The 25,372-nt window shown below is 52.6% G+C and overlaps 1 protein-coding gene across 1 annotated transcript in view; it reads left to right on the top strand.

The window, feature by feature from the left end:
• Window positions 1-24,937, top strand: part of PREX1 (phosphatidylinositol-3,4,5-trisphosphate dependent Rac exchange factor 1) — a 174,065-nt gene extending 149,128 nt beyond the window's left edge. The window contains exons 20-40 of the mRNA XM_036902039.2: window positions 124-260; window positions 922-1,042; window positions 2,230-2,417; window positions 2,704-2,865; window positions 3,565-3,775; window positions 4,205-4,484; window positions 5,329-5,535; window positions 6,916-7,004; window positions 8,284-8,366; window positions 8,527-8,617; window positions 10,394-10,522; window positions 12,101-12,142; window positions 13,225-13,445; window positions 16,048-16,147; window positions 17,798-17,941; window positions 18,030-18,144; window positions 19,482-19,548; window positions 20,515-20,687; window positions 22,240-22,342; window positions 22,553-22,620; window positions 24,066-24,937. Of these exons, the coding sequence (XP_036757934.2) occupies window positions 124-260; window positions 922-1,042; window positions 2,230-2,417; window positions 2,704-2,865; window positions 3,565-3,775; window positions 4,205-4,484; window positions 5,329-5,535; window positions 6,916-7,004; window positions 8,284-8,366; window positions 8,527-8,617; window positions 10,394-10,522; window positions 12,101-12,142; window positions 13,225-13,445; window positions 16,048-16,147; window positions 17,798-17,941; window positions 18,030-18,144; window positions 19,482-19,548; window positions 20,515-20,687; window positions 22,240-22,342; window positions 22,553-22,620; window positions 24,066-24,108 (2,774 nt within the window). The 3' untranslated portion in view covers window positions 24,109-24,937. The remainder of the gene's footprint in view (window positions 1-123; window positions 261-921; window positions 1,043-2,229; window positions 2,418-2,703; window positions 2,866-3,564; window positions 3,776-4,204; window positions 4,485-5,328; window positions 5,536-6,915; window positions 7,005-8,283; window positions 8,367-8,526; window positions 8,618-10,393; window positions 10,523-12,100; window positions 12,143-13,224; window positions 13,446-16,047; window positions 16,148-17,797; window positions 17,942-18,029; window positions 18,145-19,481; window positions 19,549-20,514; window positions 20,688-22,239; window positions 22,343-22,552; window positions 22,621-24,065) is intronic.
• The last annotated feature ends 435 nt before the right edge of the window (window positions 24,938-25,372 follow it).

The raw sequence follows: 25,372 nt of genomic DNA, 5'->3' as shown, positions 1-25,372 counted from the left end.
GGAGTATTTGGGTGTGTGTTGGGGGCTGGGGTGGTGGGTGGTCCAGGGGGGTGTTCATCTGGTTACTTGCCCTTCAGGCCCTGTCCCCCTGGGTCCAGCCTCAAGCCCTCCCATCCCCCTTAGGCTCAGAGGCTGCGGCCGCAGGGCTCTGTGCTGGCCAGTGCATCCTGAAGGTCAATGGCAACAACGTGATGAGTGATGGAGCCCCACAGGTCCTAGAGCACTTCCAGGCATTCCGGAGCCACCGAGAAGAGGCCCTGGTGAGCCGTCTCACAGCCAAGGGGATCAGAGAAGCCCTGCTCAGTGGGTGGCTGAGGGCCGCCCTCCCTTCTCTGGGGAGAAGCGTGAAGGCACACAGCATTTCGGGTGGGGTGGGGCTGCCTGCCTGGCAGGGCTGAGCTGGCCTTGGGCTCTGTGCTTCTGACCCGGAGGAGCTGGGCCATGTTACCTCCTGGTTTTCACAGCTGCGAAATGGAGGTGATGAGACCCTCTGACCCATAGGCGCCATGGTCAAAGAGTCGTGTTGGTGGTGAAGACTGATGCACTTGGGTTGGGGGCTGAGGTTCTGTGTGGGGGGATACTGGTGCATTCTGTAAGCTTATTGAGCACCTGCTGTGTTTCTGGCTCTGGGGCCACAGGAGAGGCAAGGTTTCTGCTCCTATGGATCTGACATGTATTTTCAAAGGCTCCCCGCTTTCCCTGGCTTCTATGTGGAGCATAGACTATAGGAAGTGAGGGCTCAGCATGACCAGAGGTCTCCGAGGAAGGTTCCAGAAAGGAGTCTCGGGAGCATCTCCAAAGATAGTGTCACCAATAGGTTGAAAGCTTGAGCTTTGGAGTCAGTTTTCACCTTGGCTTCTTCCCTTCCTCCCTAGGCTCCTGGCTTCCTGGCCACCACCTCTTACTCTGCTCTCCTCACAGGGTCTATACCAGTGGGTCTACCACACCCACGAGGATGCCCAGGAGGCTCGAGCGAGCCAGGAGTCCCCTGGCGAGGACCCTGATGGTGAGGGGACCCGGGAGGAAGACCAGCCTGACTCAGGTAACTGGACAGGCGGGCAGTGTGATAGAGACCTTAGAGGGGCTGGGTCCTCTTGTGTGTCACACTCCTCCCTGATCCCATCCAGGCCATCTCCATGCCATTGTTCTCTATTCGTTTCTGATTGCTGCTGTAACAAAGTACCACAAACCTGGTGGCTTAAAACAGTACACATTTATTATCGGATAGTTCTGGAGGTCAGAAGTCTGAAATAAGTCGCACTGGGCTGTAACATTCCTTTCTGAGGACAATCCATTTACTTGCCTGTTTCAGTTTCCAGAATCTGCCTGCATTTCTGGCTTACGGCCCCTTCCTCCGTCTTCAGAGCCAACAGTGTTGGCCTGGGTCCTTGCCACACTGCCATCTCTAATTCTGACTCTTCTGCCTTTACTTTTCCCCATTTAAGGACCCTTGCGGTCACACTGGTTCACCTGGATAGTCCAGGATACTCTCCTTAAAGTCAGCTGATTAGCAAGTTTAATTCCATTTGCTACCAGATTCCCCTTGTCATGCAACATAGCATGCCTGCAGGGTCTGGGGACCTTTAGCATGGCCCAGCTGAGCTCCTGGCCTTCCCCTGAAACCTGCTCGTCCCCTTGGTGTCCCATCTCCATCCTTCCAGATTCTTAGGCCCCAAACCTTGGAATCCTCCTTGACTGTTCGTTCTCTTTCTCCTCTGTCCCTCCACTGTGATTCCAGAAGCATACCTCATTGCCCCACCTTCCTCATGCGCCCAGAATCTGACCACGTCCCCCACCTCCGTCACCACCTGGTCCAAACCACCATTTCTCCCCAGGACAGATCTCCCTGACCTACCTCCCCTCCCCTCCTATGGACTTCCAACAAAAGTCCCAGACTTGACTCTCAGGGACCCAGCTTGGGTCACATGCTCACCCCTGAACCAGTCACCATGAACAGGGGACACTGACTATGCTGATTGGCCAGGCCTGTTCCTCTGGGGAAGAGTGTGGGCGGTGGTCCCCTCTTCTGAGACACATGGACTGAGAATGGCGCACAAGGATTTTATTCCTTGAAGGAAAATGTTCTAGGACAAGGGGTGAATGAGAGTGAGTTGGTAAAAATGAACAGAGCTGCACTTCACTCTCCCCATCTGTCCAGCATGAACCATCTGTGGTGCTGGGTGAGGACTGGTGCTCCTCCTCAGGGTTGCTTGTCTGTTTGGCTTCCAGCCTCCCCTCTGCTGTCCCTGGGTCCCCAGCTGAGCCTGCCTGAGGACAGCCCTGTGGTCAGCACGACCGTGGACAACGTCCACCTGGAGCACGGTGTGGTGTATGAGTATGTGAGCACAGCAGGCGTCAAGTGCCATGTGCTGGAGAAGATCGTGGAGCCCCGCGGCTGCTTTGGCCTCACTGCCAAGGTCTCTCTGGGTGCTGCCCTGCCATGGGGGGACGGGTGGAGCAGCTTGATTCCCGTTTTCTCAGAATTAGCCTGAAGCCCTGAATTTTAGTCCCATTTGGTAGCTATGGGGCTTAGAAGATTAATTTGTTATCTCTTTAGCTTCAGTTTAGTTCTTTGCAAAGTGGGCCAGTAATAGACCTGACCTCCAGGAGTATTATGAGGCAAGCAGGAGTCACTGCAGATAAACTGCCAAAACCCTCCCTTGGTGCATAGTGAGTGCTCAGTAGCTGTTCATGTTTCTGCAGATCCTCAAGGCCTTTGCTGCTGATGACAGTGTCTTTGTGCAGAACTGCGGGCGGCTCATGGCCCTGAGCAACAACATCAGGACCATGTCTCACTATGAATTCCGCAACATCTGCGACACCAAGCTGGAGAGCATTGGCCAGAGAATTGCCTGCTACCAGGAGGTACCTGCACCCTATGTAGTTTCAACCTGGGGTATTTGGTTGTAAATGTCAAAACCCAACCCAATTTAGCTTAAACAAACAGGATAATTTATTGATTTATATTACTGAAAAGTCCAGAGGTGAACTTCAGGCATGGTTGTATCCAGGTGCTCTAACAGGTATCACACTACCATCAGAACATGGCCTCTCTCCTCTTCACCTTGTTTTCCTGTGTTGGCTTCATTCTCAGGCAAGTCTTTCTCATGCGGTGATAAATGGCCCCCAGTGGCTCTAGCTTTAGCTATTTGAAAAGCTTTCTACTTTTCCCAGTGGAAGAGGAATTTGATGAGAGCTCTTATTGGCTGGGCTTGGGTTCCTTGCCTACCCCTGTACCAGTCACTGCAGTGATGTGGAGGCTGCCTTACTGGAGCCTCATGGACTGTGGGACAGGGTAGATGGTTCTTCAGGGATAGCTCAGGTGCTGCTAAGATAGAGAAATGAATGTGCATAGATACTCAGAGGACTCAGATTTCTTCAAGCCTTCCCTGAAATCTGGATCTAGTGAAGGGCAATGCAGAAGAATCCACTTTTTCATTTGAAGCTATTGGCATTTTGTCCGATTTTGGAATAGCTGGCCTAGGCCAGGGTAAAGTGGGTACTGGAGTGGGCTAGAATTCCCGGAGCCTTGAATTAAGACCCCCTGAACCCCATTTTTCTCAGTTTGCAGCCCAGCTGAAGAACAGGGTCAGTCCACCCTTCAAACAAGCATCCCTGGAACCCCATCCACTATGTGACCTGGACTTCTGCCCAACCAATTGCCATGTCAACCTCATGGAAGTGTCTTACCCCAAGACCACACCTTCGATTGGCAGGTCCTTCAGCATCCGCTTTGGTCGCAAACCATCCCTTATTGGCCTTGACCCAGAACAAGGTAACTATGTGTCTATTAGAAATTGTGTTTGGATCTCACACTACAGATACTTAAACAGAAACATGTCAGGAGGCCAGTAGTTTGGCTGGACTGACAGGTCCACAGTCATCAGGGACCCAGACTCCTTTTATCTTTCTGTACCATCATCTCTAGATGTACCTTCCATTCTGAAGGATGCCTCATGGTATAGAATGGCTGCTGGAATACTAGTCATCATTTCTGCATTCCAAACAGGAAACAATCACAATAGTTAAAAGCATATTAGCACCAAACTGCCACTTTCTTCTTGAATTAACCTAATGGATTAAAAGAATAAAAGGAAAATTTTCTCATTCATTGGGAACATTGAAATGGGTTTGTATATTTCTGTCTAAGGGGCTTATTGGTGTCTGGGAACTGTTTCCAAATGAGTTCTCTCTCCCACTACAGTGGGCCATCTGAATCCAATGTCCTATACCCAACACTGCATCACCACCATGGCTGCCCCTTCCTGGAAGTGCCTGCCTGCTGCGGATGGGGATCCCCAACACCAGGGTCCCAACAACAGCAGTTTTGGGCCAGCCAATGGAGCCCTTGGCCAGGAGGACCGGGGCCTGAGCTTTCTACTCAAGCAGGAGGACCGTGAGATCCAAGATGCCTACCTGCAGCTCTTTACCAAACTGGATGTGGCCCTGAAGGAGATGAAGCAATATGTCACTCAGATCAACAGGTGAGCCCTCGCCCGGGAGGGAATGGCAGGGGCCTGTTAGTGTCAGGGTTCCTCAACTTCGTCAGTATCAACTGTTTGGGTAGGACGATTCTTTGTAGTGGGGGCTGTCCTGCATATTATAGGCTACTTGGCAGTAACCCTGGTCTCTGCGCACCTGACACCAATGGTCTCTTACCCCATGGTGATAACCCAGAATGTCTGCAGATATTGCCTGATGCCCCCCTGGGAGCAAAATCTCCCGACTGAGAACCACTGCTCTAATGAAATGGTGGGTGTAAGCAGTGATCATCGGTAGAGAAAAAACTATTTGGCCAAAGATTTTGGGGGTACTTCACAATTGCAGAAAGAGAGGCAGCCGAACACCATGTCCCTCATGGATGGACAAATGATGGCCTGTGGGCCAAACCAGCCCACTGCCTGTTTTTCTAAGTAAAATGTCATTGGCCTGCGGCCATTCCCATTTGTTTATGAATTATCTTTGGTGTGTTCACACTGCAGCAGCAGAGTGGAGTAGTTGTAACAGACTGTATGGCCTTGCAAATCTGGGAAGGTTTGCTCTCTGAGCCTTTTCAGACAAAGTTTCCCAGGAGTGTTTTATGCTCTTGAGCCTTTATAGCTTGGCCATGAAATAAAGAACCTCCATATCTCACACCCCTACAGGAGGGACAGTGTATGTGTATCTGCTGAACTGCTGGGAGGATTTTCAGGGAAGAGATGCAAAGCGTTTGATGGCTCACTTTGCTTAGGGTCAAAGGTGAGGCCTGAGGTCAGGACCTTGCCTGGGGCCTCCATGGAGGTGAGTGAAGCCATGGCCTCTTTAAGTTCATAATCTTTGCTCCTACAGGCTGCTGTCCACTATCACAGAGCCCACCTCTGGTGGGTCCTGTGATCCACCCTTGGCCGAGGAGGCCTCGTCCCCGCCACTGGTCAGCGAAGAGAGTGAGATGGACAGGACGGACCATGGGGGCATCAAGAAAGTGTGCTTCAAGGTGTCTGAGGAGGATCAGGAGGACTCGGGTCATGACACCATGAGCTACCGTGACTCCTACAGGTAGGGGGCAGCCTGGAGAGGGGCGGGGGGTGTTGTTTGGGGTTTGATGTGGACGGCGAGTGGGACAGTTGAGTCTATTGACCTGTGGAAAAGTTGGTATGAGTGTGAGTGGGACATTTCCCAGGAAGCAGTGGGCTCAAACGCTGTTGTTACACCATGTGGTTCTGGGGGGTTATCTGAAACCCCTGAAGCACATCCAAGATTCCCCCTTTGGTTCCCCCACCCCAAGGCTAGTGTTCCAGGGCCTGTCCCTTGTGGGCACCATCCGTCCACCTACCTTCATTCGACTCCACACAAACTGATGGAATGTCCAAGAAAGTCAAGCTCAGTGGGTGTTTTAAAATACCATGTAAGGCATATGGTTTCTGCAACAAACACTGTTTATTTTTACTTGATTCAAGGAGAAAGATATTTTTTTTCCTCCTAACTCTGAGAGGATCTGAATTGTTTCTCTACTGATTACATTAATTACAACAAAAATCAGTGAAGTCCTCCTAATTAGTGGGTTAAATAGACTAAAACCTCAATTTCCTGTAATGAACGATATAGTGGGTAAATGGGATTTCTTACTATGAATAAATAAGCACTGTGTCTCCAGTATAAGATTGTGACATTTTGCTATCATGGTTAAAGTAGGACCTTAGAGGAGTACCCCAGTTGTTTGTGGGCACAATACAGAACTGATAGAATTTGACAAGAATGACCCTCACCATGGTCCTCCCAATGGTCTTCAAGAGATCCGACTGGTCCGTGTTTCTGGCTCAGTGTTTGTACAATGATATGTGCTGACTAGCTGCGTGCTGTGTGCCCTTGGAGACTTGTGTCCATAGTCCAGGATTTCTCCATCTCTCACGGTTTCCATTCTTATATTTTTGGGTCCTCTGATTTTTCCCTTTATTTTTAAGAAGGTGAAGGGAAGGATTTCAGGATTGTAGTTTTTGATTCCCATAACCCTCTGAGTTACTGGGACACAAGCTTATTAAACATAGTCCCTGTCCTCAAGAGGTTTCCAGGCAGGCTGAGGAGACAGAACGTGGAGCCATATGGGTGAGAGTGGCTAGAGTGGGTGTGTCCAGGACAGGCTGTCCCATGAGGGGAGTGACAGAAGTTACCCCGATGAAAAGAATTCACTGTCCTGCTGTTTCTGCGTTTCTGTGCTGGGGTCTGGAAGTGTTCCCCCACTGTCAGACATGCAAAGCCAACCAGGACGGCCTTCCACCTCTGGCACCGGTGTATGGCCCGCAGTGCCTTCTCTGGACTGGTTGTCCAGTGGCCAGGGGCCAGGGGTTTTGTCTACACTCCAGAAAGTGGATTCTGGGTGCCGCGACCAGAGGGTGGGAGGCGGAGGGTGACTCCTCCCTCCTGTCTGCCCCTTTGCAGCGAGTGTAACAGTAATCGCGATTCCGTCCTGTCCTACACCAGCGTGAGAAGTAACAGCTCCTACCTGGGCAGCGATGAGATGGGGTCTGGTGAGTGCAGGAGCTTTGCGCTCGAGGAGAGGGGTCCCTGCAGCGAGATTTCATGTGGTTTTTATTTTATAATACTTTATTCTGTGTTACAGTGTTTTGTATTAGTCCACATAGTATGGTAGTGTATTTCCTTTTGGTCACTCATTCAGCCAAAATTTATGAAGCATTTTTTAGGTGCTGAGACCATAGTAATGAATGAAAAGGGCTTCTGGTCCCCATGGAGGACCATTCTCCATGCATGTCATGGGCACGGGATGGATAAAAACATACATGATGCAGTTACAGACTGTGATCAATGCTCTGACGTCACCAAAGTAGGGTGACCTGATGGTTTCCATAAAAATGACATGTGCGCAAATAAAAAATTCAGATGTTGCAGAAAAGTTCAAAAGTACATGAAAGTCAGTCAGAGTATCATCCCCTCCCTCAGAAACGACCATTGGTCATATCTGGAGCCCACTGGTGAGTGCATATTTCTGCCCAGATGGACATGTGGGTAGATGGCTGGATGGACAGATACGATGAATATTTTAAATTATACTATACTTTGAATTTTTGCTGAAAGACTTGAGATTTGTTTTTTATTTTAGTTTAATTGATTGCAAGCTTTACATGTTTTATTTTGTGAGTAGGTCATACATCCTTGTGGTTCATAATTCAAAAGGGGCAAGAGGGTGGATGGTCACGAGCCTCCCTCCTACTCATGGGCTCCACCCTCCCAGTCCCAGGCTCTTGGTGCATTACTGCCTCATGTGTCTTTCCAGAGGTAGTCTGCACCGAAAAATTTAATTTTAATTAGACTTCAATGTAACAGAAGAAAGAGAAGCTCAAGTAAAATTGCAGATATTGTTGAACTTTAGATAAATATTTCATCACTTAAGATACTCAGCTGCAAAAACTGTCTCTGGGGGGAGGCTTCAGGAAGGAGGCCGTGTGCTGCAGCTGATTTAACTGCAACAGCTGAGGGTTGAATCAGGAAACGGGGTTCAGTGTCTTCTCTCTGGTTCTCAGTCTCCTCAATTGCAGAATGGAAATATTAATAATGACCACAGCTATGTAATGCTTTAGTTCCTGTTGTCCATTTTGCAGTGAAGAGAAAAGGCTCAGAGTGGTCAGGTGATTTGCCCACTGCCACACAGCCAAGATCTGAGTTGGCCAGACTCCAAATCGGCTGTGGGTTTTGGAGCTCTGTAGCTCTGTAGGCTTTTTGGAAAAGAGGTCGGGAAGGTGTGGGATGGGGCTGGAATAGTTGATGGCCGTGGCTGCTGCTTTCTGCCAGGGGACGAGCTGCCCTGTGACATGCGGATCCCATCAGACAAGCAGGACAAGCTTCACGGCTGCCTGGAGCATCTCTTTAACCAGGTAGGACCTTTGTCCCACCCCCTGCCTGACCTCGGGTTCCTCCCATCACTCCTGGTGAGAACCCATAGGCCAGGAGCCAGAGCAGGGGCTGCAGGTCCTGGGTCCCTGCAACCCGGAGGGTTACAGGGGCCCAACTAACCCAGAGCTCCCTGCTACCCAGGTGGACTCCATCCACACACTCCTCAAGGGGCCAGTCATGAGCAGGGCTTTTGAAGAGACCAAGCATTTCCCCATGGACCACAGCTTGCAAGGTGAGCCCAGGGGAGTCTCTAGGGAGGGCTGGGAATGGCATCCAGCATCTAGTAAGGAGACAGCCTGTGGTGAGGAATGTGTGCTAGATGCAGGCAGGACCCCCAGGCCACTCTCTCCCCTTTGCCCCTCTCCTGCCCAAGGGCTATGGGCTAGTCCAGGGGTCAGCAGGTGCAGTCCAGGGGCCAGATCCAGCCCACAGCCTGTTTCTGTGCAGTCTGTGAGCTGAGAATGATTTTTTTCTTTTAGAAAGAGTTATAAAAACAAAAAGAAAGAAAAAATATGTGACAGAGACTATATGCCCTGCAAAGCCTTAAACAGTTCCTATCTGGCTCTCTACAGAAAAGGTGTGTGGACGCCTGGGCTGGCCTCTGAGCCTTTCTGGGCCTCCATCTGCCCATCGATAGCATGAGGTGAAGGGCTGGTGCAGTTTGCCAAATCTCAGACTCCCCGTCCCCCATCATCATTTCCACTATATTCACAGAATCTCCCTACATCTTTAAATTTTTTAGATCCATATTCATTTGCTGCCTGTATTATTATTGACATAACTTTTTTGAAAAAGTGTCTCCCTTTTAAAAATTTAATTTGGAAAGGAGCTCATTAAACTCCCTATATATGGAATAGCAGTACAACTGTGCCATAGAATAATGGCCAGCATAAGCAATCCAATGGAAACAATAACAAAGATGTCATTATGCTGTAGTTAGGTCTTTGCTCTTTATTCATGAGAGGGATTAGTGAGTTAAAGAAGTGTTAAGGATTTAGCAGCACCAAATTAAGACTTCCTGGAATGATAAGAGAAAAAGAATTGACATTTATGTCCTCCCCCTACCTTTCGTCCCATTTACCCACCGACCTTCCTGCCCACCCACTCACCATCCATCTGTTCATGCATACACTCACCCACTCCCCACCCATGCATCCACACACCTAGTAAGTAATTCCCAAGAACCGTCTTGGGCCAGGCCTTACAATGGGCACTGGGGACCCTGAAATGAATGTGCCACTGCTCCTGACCTCAAGGAGCTCCCAGTTGGGTGCATGAGATGGGAAAAGAAATAGGCAGTTGCTTTTAAGTAAGGGTAGAACGGGGGTGCCCTAGCTCAACTGCCTCCCCTGCTGTCTCAGGATCATCTCCCCAAGGATGGACCGAAATCTCAAACCCAGAGGAGTGAAACCACATATCTCAGAAACCTGGGATCTTGTAGGAGGGAAGAGGCTCAAGGAACAGGGGCCTGTGTCTGCCTGGCTTTGAATGGTCTTACTGGGGCCAGGTTCAAGTCCCAGCTCTGTCATTGTCCAGCAGTGTGACTTTAGGCAAGTCACTCTCTCACTATGTATCTGGGCTTCCTCCTCCGTGTAGGGAATAGGTTAGACTAGGCGATAACTCATGTGCCAGCTTAATGGGTTGTGGCTACGAGGAGGTAGTACCTGCGAATCCTTCTGTATCTATGCCCAGGCTTAGGAAAAAGAATGCAGTGATTGATTTGTGATGTCTATCATGGATTGGTGGCGCTATGCCCAGCCTCAGAGTAGGAGGAAGGAGTGCAGATATTGATTAGTGATGTCTGTCATGTGTGTGGAACTGTGAAGCAGTAGCACACTTACCATGTATTTGCCCTCTGTGGACCAGATAACACCCAAGAGTCCTGCCAGCATCCTTGATCTGGGATTCTGAGCTTTGGAGTCCTGTAATAGAACATAGACCTTTGTGTCACTGTTCTCCAGAGCTACCTCTGTCTCTTTCCTGCCCTCATGCCACTTTCCTGCCCCAGAGTTCAAACAGAAAGAAGAGTGTACAATCCGTGGCCGGAGCTTGATCCAGATTAGCATCCAGGAGGACCCCTGGAACCTTCCCAACTCCATCAAGACCCTGGTGGACAACATTCAGAGATATGTGGAAGGTTGGTTGGCAGAGAAGGCTGTAACATGGGGGTTTTGTGGCCTTTGGTTCTTAATGTGGAATAAAGGATCAGAAATGGGTCCATCTCCAAGGCCTATTTCTCTTCATGCCCAGGGGAGGACAAGAAGAGCAGGCACCCCTTTCTCAGCTGAGCATCCTGCTATAGGCAGGGCCTGGGACTGTGCACCCTTGATCAGAGAACTGCTGCTTTTGGGTGCCTGGGGCTTCCTTGCAGTCTCAGGAGGCCAAGAAGGCTGAACCTGTTCCTTCTCAGCTTCCAAAACTGTAGATTTAGTTCAATTCCTTTTATTTATTTTCAAGATCACAAGCTGGGTGCCCCTGAACAGACTTGGGCCCACAGATAATTTTTGATGTTATCACATTAAAAAAATGTGAATCCACTGTCAGTATTTAAAATCCAAAATCTCATATGAACAGCTAGATTTCTTGCTACTCTTGAACAATCAGAGGCTCTGGTGAGAACAGGCCTGTCACACTTGGCTGGGGTGGACATGAGTGGCAGAGGGTGCCTGCCAGTCCACCCAGCACTCCCTGCGGCCTGGTGTTCGGGTCAGTCATCTTACATTACTTGCCTGGCCCTGGGCAGCATTTGAGTCTGGGACTCCCGCGGTAGAAGAACCCCAGGCCAGGGAGACATTTTACCAGGACAGCGGAAGGTGTGCGGCATCAGCGCTGCTCCCCCCGGAACAGCAGCCTCTGAGTTGGATGCCTGTGTTGGCCCTGAGCTGTTCTGTTTCCAACGGTAATTGGCTGGAGGCATGGACTCTGGAGCCAGATTGCCAGTGCTGGAACCCCAGCTCTGCCACTCTGGACTCTGTGATCTTTGCAAGTTCTTTGACTTCTATGCGCCTCAGTTTCTTCATGTGTGAAATGGGTTCATAGTGTTGTGAGGGTTAAATGACTCGATGCAAATATAGCACCTGGTACAGTGCCTGGCATACAGTACGTCCTCAGCTAGGGTCCCCTGCTGCTACAGCTGCTGTCACTATTAACACACCCAGCCCCTGCATCTTAGTGCTTGTCAGGACAAAAAGTATCTCAAGAGGGCAGCTTTAAGGCTTTTCTGATTTTTCTTTTAAGCTCCTTCTGGGCCTAAGAGCCTCTTTTTGAAGGAAAGAGACCAGACTGTTAGGCCTGTCTCTGGAAGGTCTGAGCTCTGTCTATACATGTATAGGCTGTGTGTAAGTACCTGAGTACCCCGTGTGTGTGTGTGTGTCCGCGTGCGTGCACGTGTGCATGTGTGCACCTGTCAGTGTGCCCACACATGGGTACAGGGCGTGGGCAGGAGCTCTGGCCCAGGAGTTAGAGGGCTGGATTTGGTCTGTGTTTGGTGGTCACACGTAAACAGATGCAGCCAACAGTTGGGATTCCATGCCCTGGATGTCCAGGGGTTTCTGGAATCTACCCAACATTCAATAAAACCTTCTTCAGTGCGTAAGCCAGAGCCTTGTTACTAAAGGTTCAGAGCACTCGGGCTGTGGAGAGGGGCCCAGCTCTGCTGTACCATCTGCCTACTCCCCTCAGCCCGTCCTCCTTTCGTGACCCCTTCTCTTTCCAGATGGGAAGAACCAGCTGCTCCTGGCCTTGCTGAAATGCACAGGTGAGGGCTTGGAAGGGGCAACTGCCTGTGATTTGCACACACCCAGGTATATCCAGGAGAGGCCGTCCTGGCAGGAGTGCTCGTGACCGCTTCCCAGGGAAGGCCGCTTCTGCTGGCCAAGGTTGACTTTCCCGAGGTCATCAGGGCCTGCACAGGGCGGGGGCTGGGGGGGGCTGGTAACGCTGTGCCTCTTGCATCGCCGAGAAAACGACTTAGATCTTGTATTCTCCTCTTGTGTCCAGGGGACCAGTCTCAGGGTCCTGGGGCAGGGAACCCTGTCTCTTGCCACTTCAGGTCTGGAAGGATCTTGACGAGGACACAAGACAGAGGACCAGTGATTACGGAGGCTCTTTGCTGTTCGGGCCCTCAGCCCCAGCCTGGGACTTCCTACCCAGTAGAGCAGGGGGAGGAGGAAGAGGCTGTTGGGAGGCTAGGGGAAGCTTGGAGCTGTTTCCCCTCCCTGCCTGCTTTCCAGAAGTTCTCAGCCGAGGGGCAGCTAATACAGGGTCTAGAGAGCGTTGGTCACTGAAAACCAGCTGGCAGAAGCCAGTCATTAAAAATAATCCCTTCCGGGAAACAGGGACCCTGCATGATCAATTACCTGAAATCGGCCCGTTCTGCAAACCAAAGTGTCACGAGCAGGGTTGAGGAAAGGTGGGGAGAGCTGGTAGAAGGCGTAATTCTCAGAAGTAGAGAAAACGGCAAACTGCGTTTCTTAAAACACAGAGCTTGGCAAAAATGCTTGACATCACTGTCGTTCTCAGTCCAGGCCAAGAGATCCCCTAACAAACGGAGAAACAGCTGAGGGTAAAGGTTTGGGGGAAACTTTAGGAATATCATAAAGTGTTTTTTTTTAAATAGGCAGATGGGTCATTGAGAGAATTGAGTTTTTTGGCAAATGGCTTACTTTTGGAGAATTGAATTTTTATGGAGTTGGCTTTTGGTCACTGGACTTAATTACTTTTTGGCAAGTTGGCCTCTGATGGGTGGTCTGGGGGGAGGGTCTGGCTTTGGGGCAGGGGCCCTGCCGATGGCACAGGAGCGCCCAGCCCAGCAAGGCCCCTCGCTGCCCCTGCCTGCAGACACAGAGCTGCAGCTGCGGAGGGACGCCGTCTTCTGCCAGGCCCTGGTGGCCGCCGTGTGCACCTTCTCTGAGCAGCTGCTGGCAGCCCTCAGCTACCGCTACAACAACAACGGCGAGTACGAGGAGAGCAGCCGGGATGCCAGCCGCAAGTGGCTGGAGCAGGTGGCGGCCACCGGGGTCCTCCTGCACTGCCAGTCCCTGCTCTCTCCGGCTGCCCTGGTGAGTGAGGAGGGAGGGAGGAGGTGGGGGGGGGAGCATGGGACAGGAGAGCTCTTGCTTCCTCCCTGGAGCTCTCAGGCACTTGGTCATTCATTCATCCAACAGTTATTTATTGAGCACCTAGTCTATGCAGCTGTTACAGGCACTGGCGATCCGGCAGTGAAAAAGCAGAGTCCTTGTACTCAGGGATCTTATGTTCTAGTTGGGGGAGACAGATGTAAACAACAAATAGGTAAAATAAATGGTTTTCAACCTTTTCAACCAGGGCATTTTATCCCCTTGGGGACACTTGACAAAATCTGGAGACTTTTTAAGTTGTCATAGTTGAGGGGAGCTGAGGGGTACTACTGGTGTCCAGTAGAGGCAGGGATGCTGCTAAACATCTTACCACACAGGATCATCTCCCACCCCCAACAGAAGATTATCTGGTCCCCAATGTAAATAGTGCTGCATTTGAGAAACTCTTGTATGTGGTGATAAGGGCTGAAGAGGAAAGTATAGCAGGAAGTGGGCAGGAAGGTCTGGGGTGGTGACAGTTGAAAGTTTTGGTAAGGTGGCCAGTGAAGGTCTCACCAAGATGGTGACACCTGACCTAAAAACTGAAGGCAGAGAGGGAGTGAGCCATGAGGATATTGGGGAGGAACCTTCTGGGAAGTGGGATTGGTAGGTGCAAAGGCCCTGAGGCAGGAGCATTGCCTTCAGTGTTTGAGAAACAAGGTGCCCGGTGTGGCTGGAGCAGAGTGAGCTGGGGGAGATGAGTCCTGAGAATTGACTGGAGTCAGACCATGCAGGGTCTTGCAGGCTGTTGTAAGGACTTTGGCCACTGCCGTGAGTGGGTGTGAGCCATGGGAGGGTTTTGAGCAGAGGAGAGACAGGATCTAACTTCGATGCTTAAGGAATCACCCAGGCCACTGGGTGGGGAAAACTATAGAAGGGCAGGAGCAGAAGCTGGGAGACCAGTGAGGGTGCTTTTAAAATAAGCCAGGTGCACTGCAGTGGTGCATATGGCACGTTGTCTGATCCTTGTGATAGCCCCGCTGCAGGGCCTTTGCCACACCGGGGCCTAGGGAGCCAGGTTCGAATCCTGGGACTCTGATAACCTTTGGGCTGCCCCGTTTTCTCTACACCTCTCTTCTTGCCCTGTCCATCCACTCACTGCTCAGAATCAGGGTGGGTCCCTCTGCTAGCCCCAAGGAGGCAGAGCCAAGGTCTTAGTGTTTAGGGGTGCTGGTACCCAGAGTCAACATCCCCCAGAAATGCAGCCTGCAGCCTCGCTTACTCTGTGCTGTTTGCTCTCCCCACTCTGTGCCCAGGCTGGAGCTCCCCACACCTCAGCCCTGAGCCCCCTAGACATGGTCCCTAGCCAGGCTGGATGCCACAGCTGCTGGCTGGATGGGAAGGTGCAGCCTTAGTGTGCCCTCTGCTGGCTGGCATTGCGCACAGGCGGCTGTCCAGTCGGGGATCCTCTCTCCCAGGTTCCCAGAAAGCACCACCCACCAGAAACCCAGCCCTCACTCGCCTTCTCAGATGAGGACTCTGGGGCCGCAGCATGAATTCACCAGTCACCACGATGTGCTTGGCTCTGAGCTGAGTGCTGGGGGTCTGAAGCTCGCTTTCTACTTGGGGGGCAGCATATTGGGAAGAAGAAAGGGTAGAGGAGGAAGGGAGAGGCAGGGAAGGTGGGTTATGCAGCAGAATTGGAAGGGACTGAGTCTCTTTGGAGTGCCCGGGCTGGCCTCTCTGAGGAGGTGCTGTCTGGGCTGAGACCTGAGTGCCAGGACAGCCGCCAAGATAGATGGTCTGGGGAAGAGTGTGCTGGGCACAGGGAGGCCCGTGTGGCAGGAGCGGCGTGCCCGGGGGATCTGGGGATGAGGTCAGTAGTATCACATCTGCAGGGCTCGGGACTTTATTCTGGGAGAAGAGGGAGGGTTGAGAGGCTTTGAGGCAGGTAAGTAAGATAATTCGAATTAAGTTTCCCTTGTAGTCAGAGGAGAGCCCTGGGAGTCTGACTAGCCTGGTAACCGTTAGGCTGCCCTACTCTTCCTGCATCTCCAGGTCTCTCCTGTCTGTGCCTTGTTTGGGGATTAGGGGACAGAGGGAGACCTGTGATGAGGCTGGTGTGGTCCTTGTACTGGGGAGGTGGGGAGGGTGGAGGGCGGGGGTGGGTCTGGGTGGTGACCCATTAGGACGGGTGATGGACTGTGCATGGGGGGAGGGGAGGCAAGTGAGGACCCCTGAAGGCTTGGGGCTTGGGTGGCTGCGCAGACACTGGGTGCTTTGTTGACACGTGACCTCCTGAAGGAGGCTGAGGAGGAAATGAGGACTTTGATCTGGGTGCGTTAGGTTTGCAACAGCTGGGTTGGTGGGATGGTCCAGGTAAGAGGCCACCCAGCACTTTCGAGCAGACATGGTTTCTGACCTTGGGAGACACAGGACAAGCCTAGAGCAAACATGATTTCACGTCCAGCCCTGGAGTGCCCTGGAGTGCTCTGGGTAGACCCACAAATGATGTGTTGACTGGGGTTGAATCACGGCATCTTGAAGTGAATGCCGAGATAGGGGCGGCACCTGATACCCCTGTACCCTGTCTTTTCTCCTGCAGAAGGAGGAGCGGACCATGCTGGAGGACGTCTGGGTGACCCTGTCAGAGCTGGACAATGTCACCTTCTCCTTCAAGCAGCTGGATGAGAACTACGTGGCCAGTGAGTGATTCTCCCCACTCCTACCATGGGAGTTGGGGCTCTGGGTGGAAGGGGCTTGCTCTGCGGCCACCCTGCCACCAGAATCCAGTGCTTTCAAGCCCCAAGCTCCCAACATGAGTCTCAAGGCTGAACTCTGGGACACATATGGGAAAAGAGAGGTTTCTTGTAGTATAAACCCAGCTGTCTCCAACAGTTCTTAAAAGGGAATAACAAACAGTACCCAGTACTCGTTAAAATTCCACCCTAGAGACATCCTTCTCTGGGTTGAAGACTTGGTAAGATTTTCTAATGTCTTACATCATAATTTTCTTCTTTCCTTCCTCCCTTCTGCACATATTTCCACTTGCCTGCCCACCCGTCCAGCCAGCCACACATCCACAATTCTGAGCACGTGAGGCACAGTTTTAGGTTCTGGGGCCACCGTGGTGAGAAATAACCCCACGGTGCCTGCTGTCCTGGCACTTAAAAGTCTAGCCCAGTGGGTCTCAGCCCTGGATACACTGGAATCATCTAGGGAGCTTTTCAAAGACACTAATGCCCCAGTTCCAGCCCCAGTTCTGGAAATTGGGATTCATCTGTGGGGTAGATCCTGGGCCTTGGGATTCTAGGAAAGCTTTCCAAGTGACTTTGATGCACAGCCAGAACCGAGAACCACTGGGCTTGCTTTTCAGAGCCATGTCTCTCCAAATGTGGTCCCTGGGCCAACAGCACCCGGAAGCCTGTTAGACAGGCCAAGTCTCAGTTCCCACCCCAGACCTATTAAATCTGCAACTCTGGAAATAGAGCCCAGAAATCTGTGTGTTGACAAGCCCTCCAGGTGATTCTGAAGCACACTGGTTTGAGAACCACTGCTCTAGATTGGCGTTTCTTAACTTTTTTTTTCATTATCACCTACAAGGAGCCTTTTTAGACAATTTTTTTCCTAATTGCCATACTCCCATGAAATTTTAATACCATACTTACGCTGCATACCCATTAATGTACTATATATGTAACTATGCTTTATACATTAAAAGTAATTTTTTCTGCCCACCCCCCAAGAACCAATTTTCACCTCCTTGGGGTTGATTGCATCCTGTTGAGAATGCATAGACTAAAGGCTAGAGGGACAGTGGGTTTCTTTTTGGGTGCCAGTTGGAATCTGTTGGCAGTAGCTGCCTGACTGTAGGCCAAGTTGGGTTCAGGGAGAACTACTGATTGATTAGTGATGTCTGCCACGGGTGCAGTTTGGGTGTGAGTGCCATAATTTTGCCACCCATGCCAGAAGCCCTTCCTTATGGGTATAGATAAGATGCAGGTCTTGTTTGATGGCAGCTTTTGCCAGGTAGAGACCCCGGGCTACCAGGCAAAGGCTACGAGGAGCATTGGTGAGGCTCTGAAGATAAATGCCGACAACCTCCAGATGGGCAGAATTGGTGTCAGGGCTAGGAATTAGGCAGTGCCAACTAGGAGCTGTTGAAGGAGGTGAAAAGGGAGGTCAGAGGCTGTTCTTCCCAGGGTGGGGGGACGGGCTGTCTGAAGCTACCCCTAGAAATGGGAGTGCAGGGGATTCTGAGGCTACCCCTGTGAGGACCCAGGACACCACCCCAAAGAGCTGCCCCACCCTGGCCTCATTGGTGAGCTGCCCTGCCCTACCATGTCCCCCCACAGATGCCAATGTCTTCTACCATATTGAGGGCAGCCGGCAGGCGCTGAAGGTCATCTTCTACCTCGACAGCTACCACTTCTCCAAGCTGCCCTCCCGGCTGGAGAGCGGGGCCAGCCTGAGGCTGCATACTGTGCTCTTCACGCGAGGTGAGCTGCAGGGTGCTGGGCAGGGCCCACAGGGGTGGCCAAGGCTGTGAGCCCACCAGCCAGCTGCCCTCCCTCCCTTCCTTCACAGCTCTGGAGAACGTGGAGGGGCCGCCTCCTCCGGGCAGCCAGGCTGCAGAAGAGCTGCAGCAGGAGATCAACGCCCAGTCCCTGGAGAAGGTTCAGCAGTATTACCGCAAACTCAGGTATCTGCGGGGTCACCCATGGGGGCCAGGGGTCCGGACACTGCCATGGGGAGTGGGACATAAGGCACCAGATGGGCCCCCGGGTGGGAGGAGCACACCCACTGTGTGTGAGGCCTCTGCCTGCACACACTTGTCAGATTCTCCCTAGTCATGGTAGGCCATTCCAACCCACTTTGCAGATGAGGAAACTGAGGCCCAGAGGGCATACCCATATTGCCCAAGGTCACACAGCCAGACTGTGGCTGAGCTGAGCTTTGAACTCTGGCTTCAAAACAGGTCCTTGCAACTGCAAGAAGCTGCCTGTTCATTTTGTGTGGGGATGGGACCCAGGGCAGGGGGCCTGCAAGTAAGGGGTGTGGCCCCCGGGGCTGGCCCCCAGAGAGCAAGAGAGAGCAGGGGCTGCATCTGCCGGGAGGAGCGTCAGGTCCAGGGAAGCAGCTCCACTCCACCACCCTCAGCCAGCCCCTTCCTGCTTCTGTCTTGTCACCTTCTGTGGAAAAGGGCGGCTGGGAATTGCAAGACTGGGTTTCAGGGTGTGGGTAAGGCCTTTATTGTCTTGGGGCCCTTGGAAATGGGAGAACGATGGTTTCGTTCATTTGTTCAGGAAAAACAAACATCTAGCTATATTATTAAAACTGGCATCTTTTTGGATTGATCGATGCCATCAATCTGTTCTGTGCCATTTGTTGAATATTTTCAATATTGCCTCTGTGACCACTCAGGCATCTCTTCCTTCACTGAGCACACATTAACCGGGAGCTGCCATGGGTCAGGCTCTGTTCTGGGAACTCTCTTGGGAGTCAGCAGTGACCAGACAAAGCCCATTCTTCAAGGTCTGGCCCCTGTTTTGTCAATAAAGTTTTATTAGTGCACAGCCAAACTCATTTATGTGTGTATCATCTGTGGCTGCCCTTGTGCTACGACAGCAGCGTTGAGTAGCATCTCTATACAGACTGCTGCTCCACACAGCCTAAAATATTTACTGTTTGGCCCTGTACAGAAAAAGTTGGCTGAGCCCTGTTCTAGAGGGGGGATATGCACAATAAACCCGCCAACAAAGAGCAGTGTAACCTGTCAAGTGGTGAGAAGCGCTCAGAGGCGGGATTCAGCAGGACGAGGGGGTAGTCTGCAGGGTGCTGGGTGCTGCTTCGGACGGCAGGCAGGCGGGCAGAGGCGGCATTTGAGGAGTGTCTGGGAGGCCCCTTCTGGCTTCCCGCGCGGACCGCTGGAGGACTTGTTCTGCGAGTCGAGGATGGCAAAGGGGCTGTGGCTGCAGTGGGGTAGGGGCTGGGTGGATGGGGACGCAGCGGCCCCACCCTCCCCCCCATCTTTCTCAGGGCGTTTTACCTGGAACGGTCTAACCTGCCCACGGATGCCAGCACCACGGCGGTGAAAATAGACCAGGTATGTCCACCCTCCCCTGACCCACTTGGAGTTTGGGCAGAGCTGGGGTCTCCCAGGGTCCAGACTCAGCAGACAGGGCCCAGGGTTGCACAGCAGCCAGCATCCCAAAGCCTCTGCCATCCCTCCTCTGGGCCCAGCCTCGCTGGGATGGGTCCCTCCCCATTCTAGGAATTCGAATTCCTAGGATGACTTGTTGCTGGCACCCACCCACCTGGACCTCCCTCACGCCCTTGTTTCCTGCAGCCTTTCCCTGAGGCTGGAGCCCACACCACGTGTGGCCGTGTGCTGTTCCTTTTGTTTGTTTATTTGAATTTATTGCCAGCATTTAAAAATCAAAAGATTTCCCAAGAAATGGAGGCTCCCAGCTTTTCCTGAGAAATGGAAACATCTGGCTGTCTCAGGCCCACATTCCCACGTGTCACGGTTGGCTTCCTGAGGGCACATGCGCCAGGCCTCTCCCTGCTTCCCAGGCTCAGGCGGGCCTTGAATCTGACAGCGTTTGGCGGGGACTGGCCTGTGAGACTGGGGGCTCCAGGAGAAGTGGAGGGTACTCCTTTGGGAGTGTGTAGTCCGACTGGCAGGATATTGAGATGACACAGAAAGAATTGGTGGAGCCCCATTTTGTGCCTTCACAAGGTGAAGAAGGAAAGCTGTAGGGGAGGAAAACTTCCTGGGTGTGTGTGTAGCGGGGGTGGGGCTGCCATTTGGAGAGGGCAGAGGAGGGCACACGTGAGCAGGTGAAGAGAATTAGATCGGAATGTTACATCATGAACACTGCATACCAGCTTGAGGGGCAGTGGGGAGCCACAGATGGTCCTTGAGCAGGGGTCGTGGAAGTGAATTGGCCTGTAACTCCCTGAGCTGAGCCAGGAAGTAGCTGCGTAGCAGAGCAGGACTGGAGGGAGATGATGGGGAGGAGGGCTGGTGGGGCCCTTCTGACCGTCCTGGTGTGGGTGTGTCCCCCAGCTGATACGCCCCATCAATGCCCTGGACGAGCTCTGCCGCCTCATGAAGTCCTTCGTCCACCCCAAACCTGGTGCTGGAGGGAGCGTGGGCGCCAGCCTCATCCCCATCTCCTCTGAGCTCTGCTACCGCCTGGGCGCCTGCCAGATCGCCATGTGCGGCACAGGCATGCAGAGGTGAGCTGCCCCAAGCCCAGACGCGGGGGGTTGGGGAGGGGGCCGGGTCGGCCTCTGGGCAATTCAGGGGCCCAGGACAAGGAAGCAGCGACTGGGTTTGAATCCTGGTTCTGCCACTGCCTGTGGGTGCAGATAAGGGCTTGGCCCTCTCTCAGCCTCAGTTTGTCAGTTTGTGAAATGGGACCCCAGGAGTACATGGTCCTAGAAGAGCTGGGGAACTTTCTGGGTCTCCAACTCTGTGGCTTGTGTGCATGAGAGTCTGTACAGTGTGGTTCTGCTTGAACATTCATTCAACATTAACAACAATGACTGCTCATCTTTATTGGGGCAAACTGGCCTCCGTACCTCCTTGGACACCCCCCACTTTCTGTCCTTTGTCCCCGCTGCTCATTCCAGGGGGATAGATGTCACCTTCGCCCTGAGGCCTTGCCTGACCTTCCTATTTAAAACTGCACCCCTCCCCCCTCTCAGCACCTTCCCCCGCTCTCTTGTTCTCATTACCACCCCACTTCCAAAGTACTTTGGGTATTGTTCCCGGCCACCCCTCTGCAGGCCAGCTAAGGGCAGGGTCCTGTTTTGTCCCCTGCTGTACTGCAGCACCTAGAACAGCGCCTGGCCCACAGCAGGTGCTCGGTACACGTCTGTTGGCAGTGTTCACTGTGTACCGGGCAGCCTCATTAACGTTCCACATGGGTTAACTCATCTCTTCCTTGCAGGGTGCCAGCCCAGCACCGCCTATTCCAGGGCTTCTCAGCTGAGGGTGATTTTGCTTAGTTGGGGGGCAGCGGTTTTGGTTCATGACTAGGGGGACGTAGGTGCTGCTGGTATCGGTGGTGAGAAGCCAGGGATGCTATTAAACATCTCATGAAGCACAGGATGCTCCCCCACCCTCACCTCGTGGAAATGTCGGGGTGCACTATTCTTATCCCTGTCTTCCAGTGAAGGAAACCAAGCCCTGGAGAGGTCCTCTTACGCTTACAGAGTAATCACGTGGGTGGGATTGAATCAGAGCCTGTTCTAGAATTGTTCAGAACAGATGTGAGGAGGAAACAGAAGTGTCCATCTCAAGCCTTGCTGATAGGTCGTGAGGCATTAGGGGAGTCACTCCCTTGCTTGTTTCAGCAAGTACTTACTGTGGGCCTCTTCCGAGCTGGGTCCTGGGAACATCCCAGGAAGGAAGCAGGCAAAGTGCCTCTGCCTGTCGCCTGAGTGCTAAGGCGGTGCCCGTGGTAAGGTGCTGGAGCCTCTGCTGTGAGCTGGAGTGTGGCTACTAAGAGGAAGAACGGTCAGATGGGGAGGGGACAAGGCGGGCAGGGCTTCAGGGCCTCTGGGAGAGACAACGCTCGAGGGTAGGGAGTGGGCGCAGCAGTTGCCTCCGGGGAGAAGAGGCAGTTCCCAGCCCTGGGGCAGGTGCTCACCTGCCTGGGGAGAGAGGGACCCAGGCCTCTGGCCCTCAAGGTCCGGGAGGTGGAGGGTCTCCGCGGTGGAAGCCGTCGGGGGGGGGGCGCGAAGTTGCCCATTACGGTCGCCCACCGCCCCTGCCCGCCCGCAGGAGCACCCTGAGCGTCTCCTTGGAGCAAGCGGCCATCTTGGCGCGGAGCCACGGGCTGCTGCCCAAGTGCATCATGCAGGCCACGGACATCATGCGCAAGCAGGTGAGGCAGCCTGTGTGCCGGGGCGCCCTGGCCTGGGAGCAGTGCATTCTCAGCTGGGGTGGGATGGGGGTCCGCCTGGGGTGGCCATTAGCTCCACGCGTGGACCTCCTCCCCATCTGGAGGGGGCCCTGGATTTCGGCTTCTGGGGCCTCCTATTCCTTCCCCATCCCCCACAGACAGGTCCCAGGGCTCAAGGTTCTTTCTTCCCAGGGCCCCAGGGTGGAGATTCTGGCCAAAAACCTCCGAGTCAAGGATCAGATGCCCCAGGGTGCACCAAGGTGAGTGGCTGTCCCTCTCCCCTCCCCTCCTCCTAGTGTTCAGATGGGGGCTTCACCTCTCACTTATGGGGACCCTGCTCTGAGGAGCAACGAATACAATTCAGTCGGTTCCTTCCCAAAGGAGCCCCTACTTTGGCTGGGAGGATGAGACAAGGGCCCCCGAGTGAGCCATAGGGCAACGATTTGGAGTGACCCACCGGCCCTTCCACCTCTCCACGCAGCCTGCCCCCCTCAGGCAGCTGCTGCTTCCTGTCCCCACGACCCAGTAGTCTGTCCACTGCACTTTCAGACCTCCCCATGGCACCCTGTGTTGCCTCCTATCCCAGTGTTAACCAATTGTGGTCTGTCTGCTCTCTCCAGCCACACTGCCCCTGTTCGCTATCAATATCTGCCTGAAATTTTAAAAAACTTTTTACTTTAAAATAGTTTGACTCACAAGAAGTTGCAGAAATAGTACAGAGTTCCCATCTTGGAGCTCCAGGTGCCCTTTACCTGCTCCCAGTGATAATGCTTCATGCACCCACAGGACATTGTCAAAACCAGGAAATGGCCTCTGTGCAATGCACTGACTCACGTACAGATCAGTTTGTGTTTTACCGGTTTTTGCATGCTCCCTTTTAGCCCTCATTTCTTTTTAACACTTTTAGATGTTACTTGCCCTGCTCCAGGCACTGCTCCAATCTCTTTACCTGTATTACCTCATTTACTCCAAACAACCCCGTGAGTCAGGTACTGTTATACCCAGCTGGCAGGTGGGACACTGAGGCACAGAGATGTAAAGTATCTGGTCTTAGGTCACACAGCTAATAAATGGCAGAGCTGGGATTCTGCACCCAGGCAGTGTAGGTCTGGAAGCTGAGCTCTGAGCCCCTGTGCTGCTGTGCTTCTCTGTCTTGCCTGGTCACTGCAGCAGCCTCCTGTCTGGTCCCCCTGCCATCGATCCCCCCCACAGCAGAACTGACTGTCATTTCTGCTTGAAACCCATTAGTGGCTCCTTCTTACTCAAAGATGCAGCTCAGCATCCTCCTAGCACAGGCATTAAACCAAGTCAGCTCTCCGTGGGCTGCAGGAGAGGCCCCCAAGATACACTGAGTGAAAAAACTCAAGTTGCAGAGCACTGCCTCTGGTTTGCCATCATTCGTGTGGAAAGTGCACACCCTCTTACATGTGTAAACACACCCACACATATATCCGAACACCCAAACTTGCACAGGTGGGTGGGACTGTGTTTGTAAATCCCTTGCAAGTCTGGAGGGAGCAGAGACTGCCTGCAGGGAGGGGACCGGAGTGCAAGCAGCATGAACATTTTTTCCTCTGCGTGATTTTATACCATTCAAGTTTTGTTTTTTGGGCATGGATTACATGTTCAAATAAAAATGGAAATAATTACAATAGGTCTTGGCCCACCTGACTGCTCCTCAATTCTCTTTACCTTCATCCGCTAGGCTCTACCGCCTCTGCCAGCCGCCGGTGGATGGAGACCTCTAAACGCTGCAGTGCCTGGAGTCGACTGCGTCCTCTGGAGCTGGGATTTGGGAGAACACGGGGCCATGTCGGTCGGCCTTCCCCAGAGCTGGTCCAAGGCTTCTGCTCCCACCTGCTCCATCACCTCCTTTGAGGACAAGTGGTGCCCGCACTCCTGGGACGAGCTGGCTGATTGACCCACGGCCTGCACATTCTCTGAATTCTGCCAGATGCCCGAAGGGTACTGGGGACCCACAGAGCAGAAGGGTGCAGCCAGGGCCTGGGCTCCTGCCCACAAGTCCCCAGGACATAGGGGAGAAGTCATGGGCACAACAGCTGGAGGCCCACAGACCCAGCTCCCCCTGGATGGCTCAACCTGCACTTTTGAAACCCCTGGTTTCCTTCAACATCCACATTCCAGGCAACACTCGTGTCTCCTCCTCCTCACCTTAGCTTCCAGGTTCACCCCTAACCTTGTACTAACCTGCTTGGTGGACTCCGAAAAGCTGGGTTTCTGTCAGGAAAGACAGAGGGACAGGGCACAACGTGTTAGCAAGAGGACCCTCAAAAGCGACACCAGCTTCCGACATCCTGGCCATTGGAACCTGAGCATTCAGCGCCGGGCACGAGATTTGCTCCGGCTTTATTTATATGGCGTGAAATCACTATGGTTCATTTTGGGGTCTTAATGTTTGTTGATGTTGTCAGGATCTTTTTTTTCCAGGTTGTGACTATATATTTGACATTTTAAATTTCAAAGAGAAGTATATTGTCTAACAGGGGACCAACATAAGGTAGTATTGACACCTTTTCCCAGTTCTACTAAAAAAAAAAAAAAAGAAAAAAAGGAAAACTAAATTATTGAAAAATCAAAAAATGTCAATATTTCATCATTTTTACTATCAGGGTCATAAGGTATCACTTTCAGGTATTGTCTATGATTCTCTCCCCGGCCACCCTCAGTTCTCCAGCCGTTGGTCAGGATTAGAATAAATTACTTTGCTGTCTTTGAATTCCTGCCAGCAAGGGTTGGAGAGGCGGCTGGGTCAGGGCTGGGGTGGAACCCCCACCTGGGATGCTGTTCCGCACAGATGTCTGTCTGCAGGTAGGAGGGCCACTGGGAGACAATGGGCGGTGGCTTCCGTAATTTATTTTCTTGGCATCAGCTCAGCATAGGGTGTTCGGTACTTCTCAGCCAGCCTGAGAGACAGGAAGCCAGCTTGCCTGCTACCTTCTGGGCACAGGGACCCATCCGAGATCCCCTCGGCAGTTTATCCCCTCCAGTTCC

The sequence above is a fragment of the Manis pentadactyla genome, chromosome 5, assembly GCF_030020395.1.
Source record: "Manis pentadactyla isolate mManPen7 chromosome 5, mManPen7.hap1, whole genome shotgun sequence".
NCBI classification, from domain to species: domain Eukaryota; kingdom Metazoa; phylum Chordata; class Mammalia; order Pholidota; family Manidae; genus Manis; species Manis pentadactyla.
This window is presented reverse-complemented; position numbering and strand designations above follow the sequence as displayed.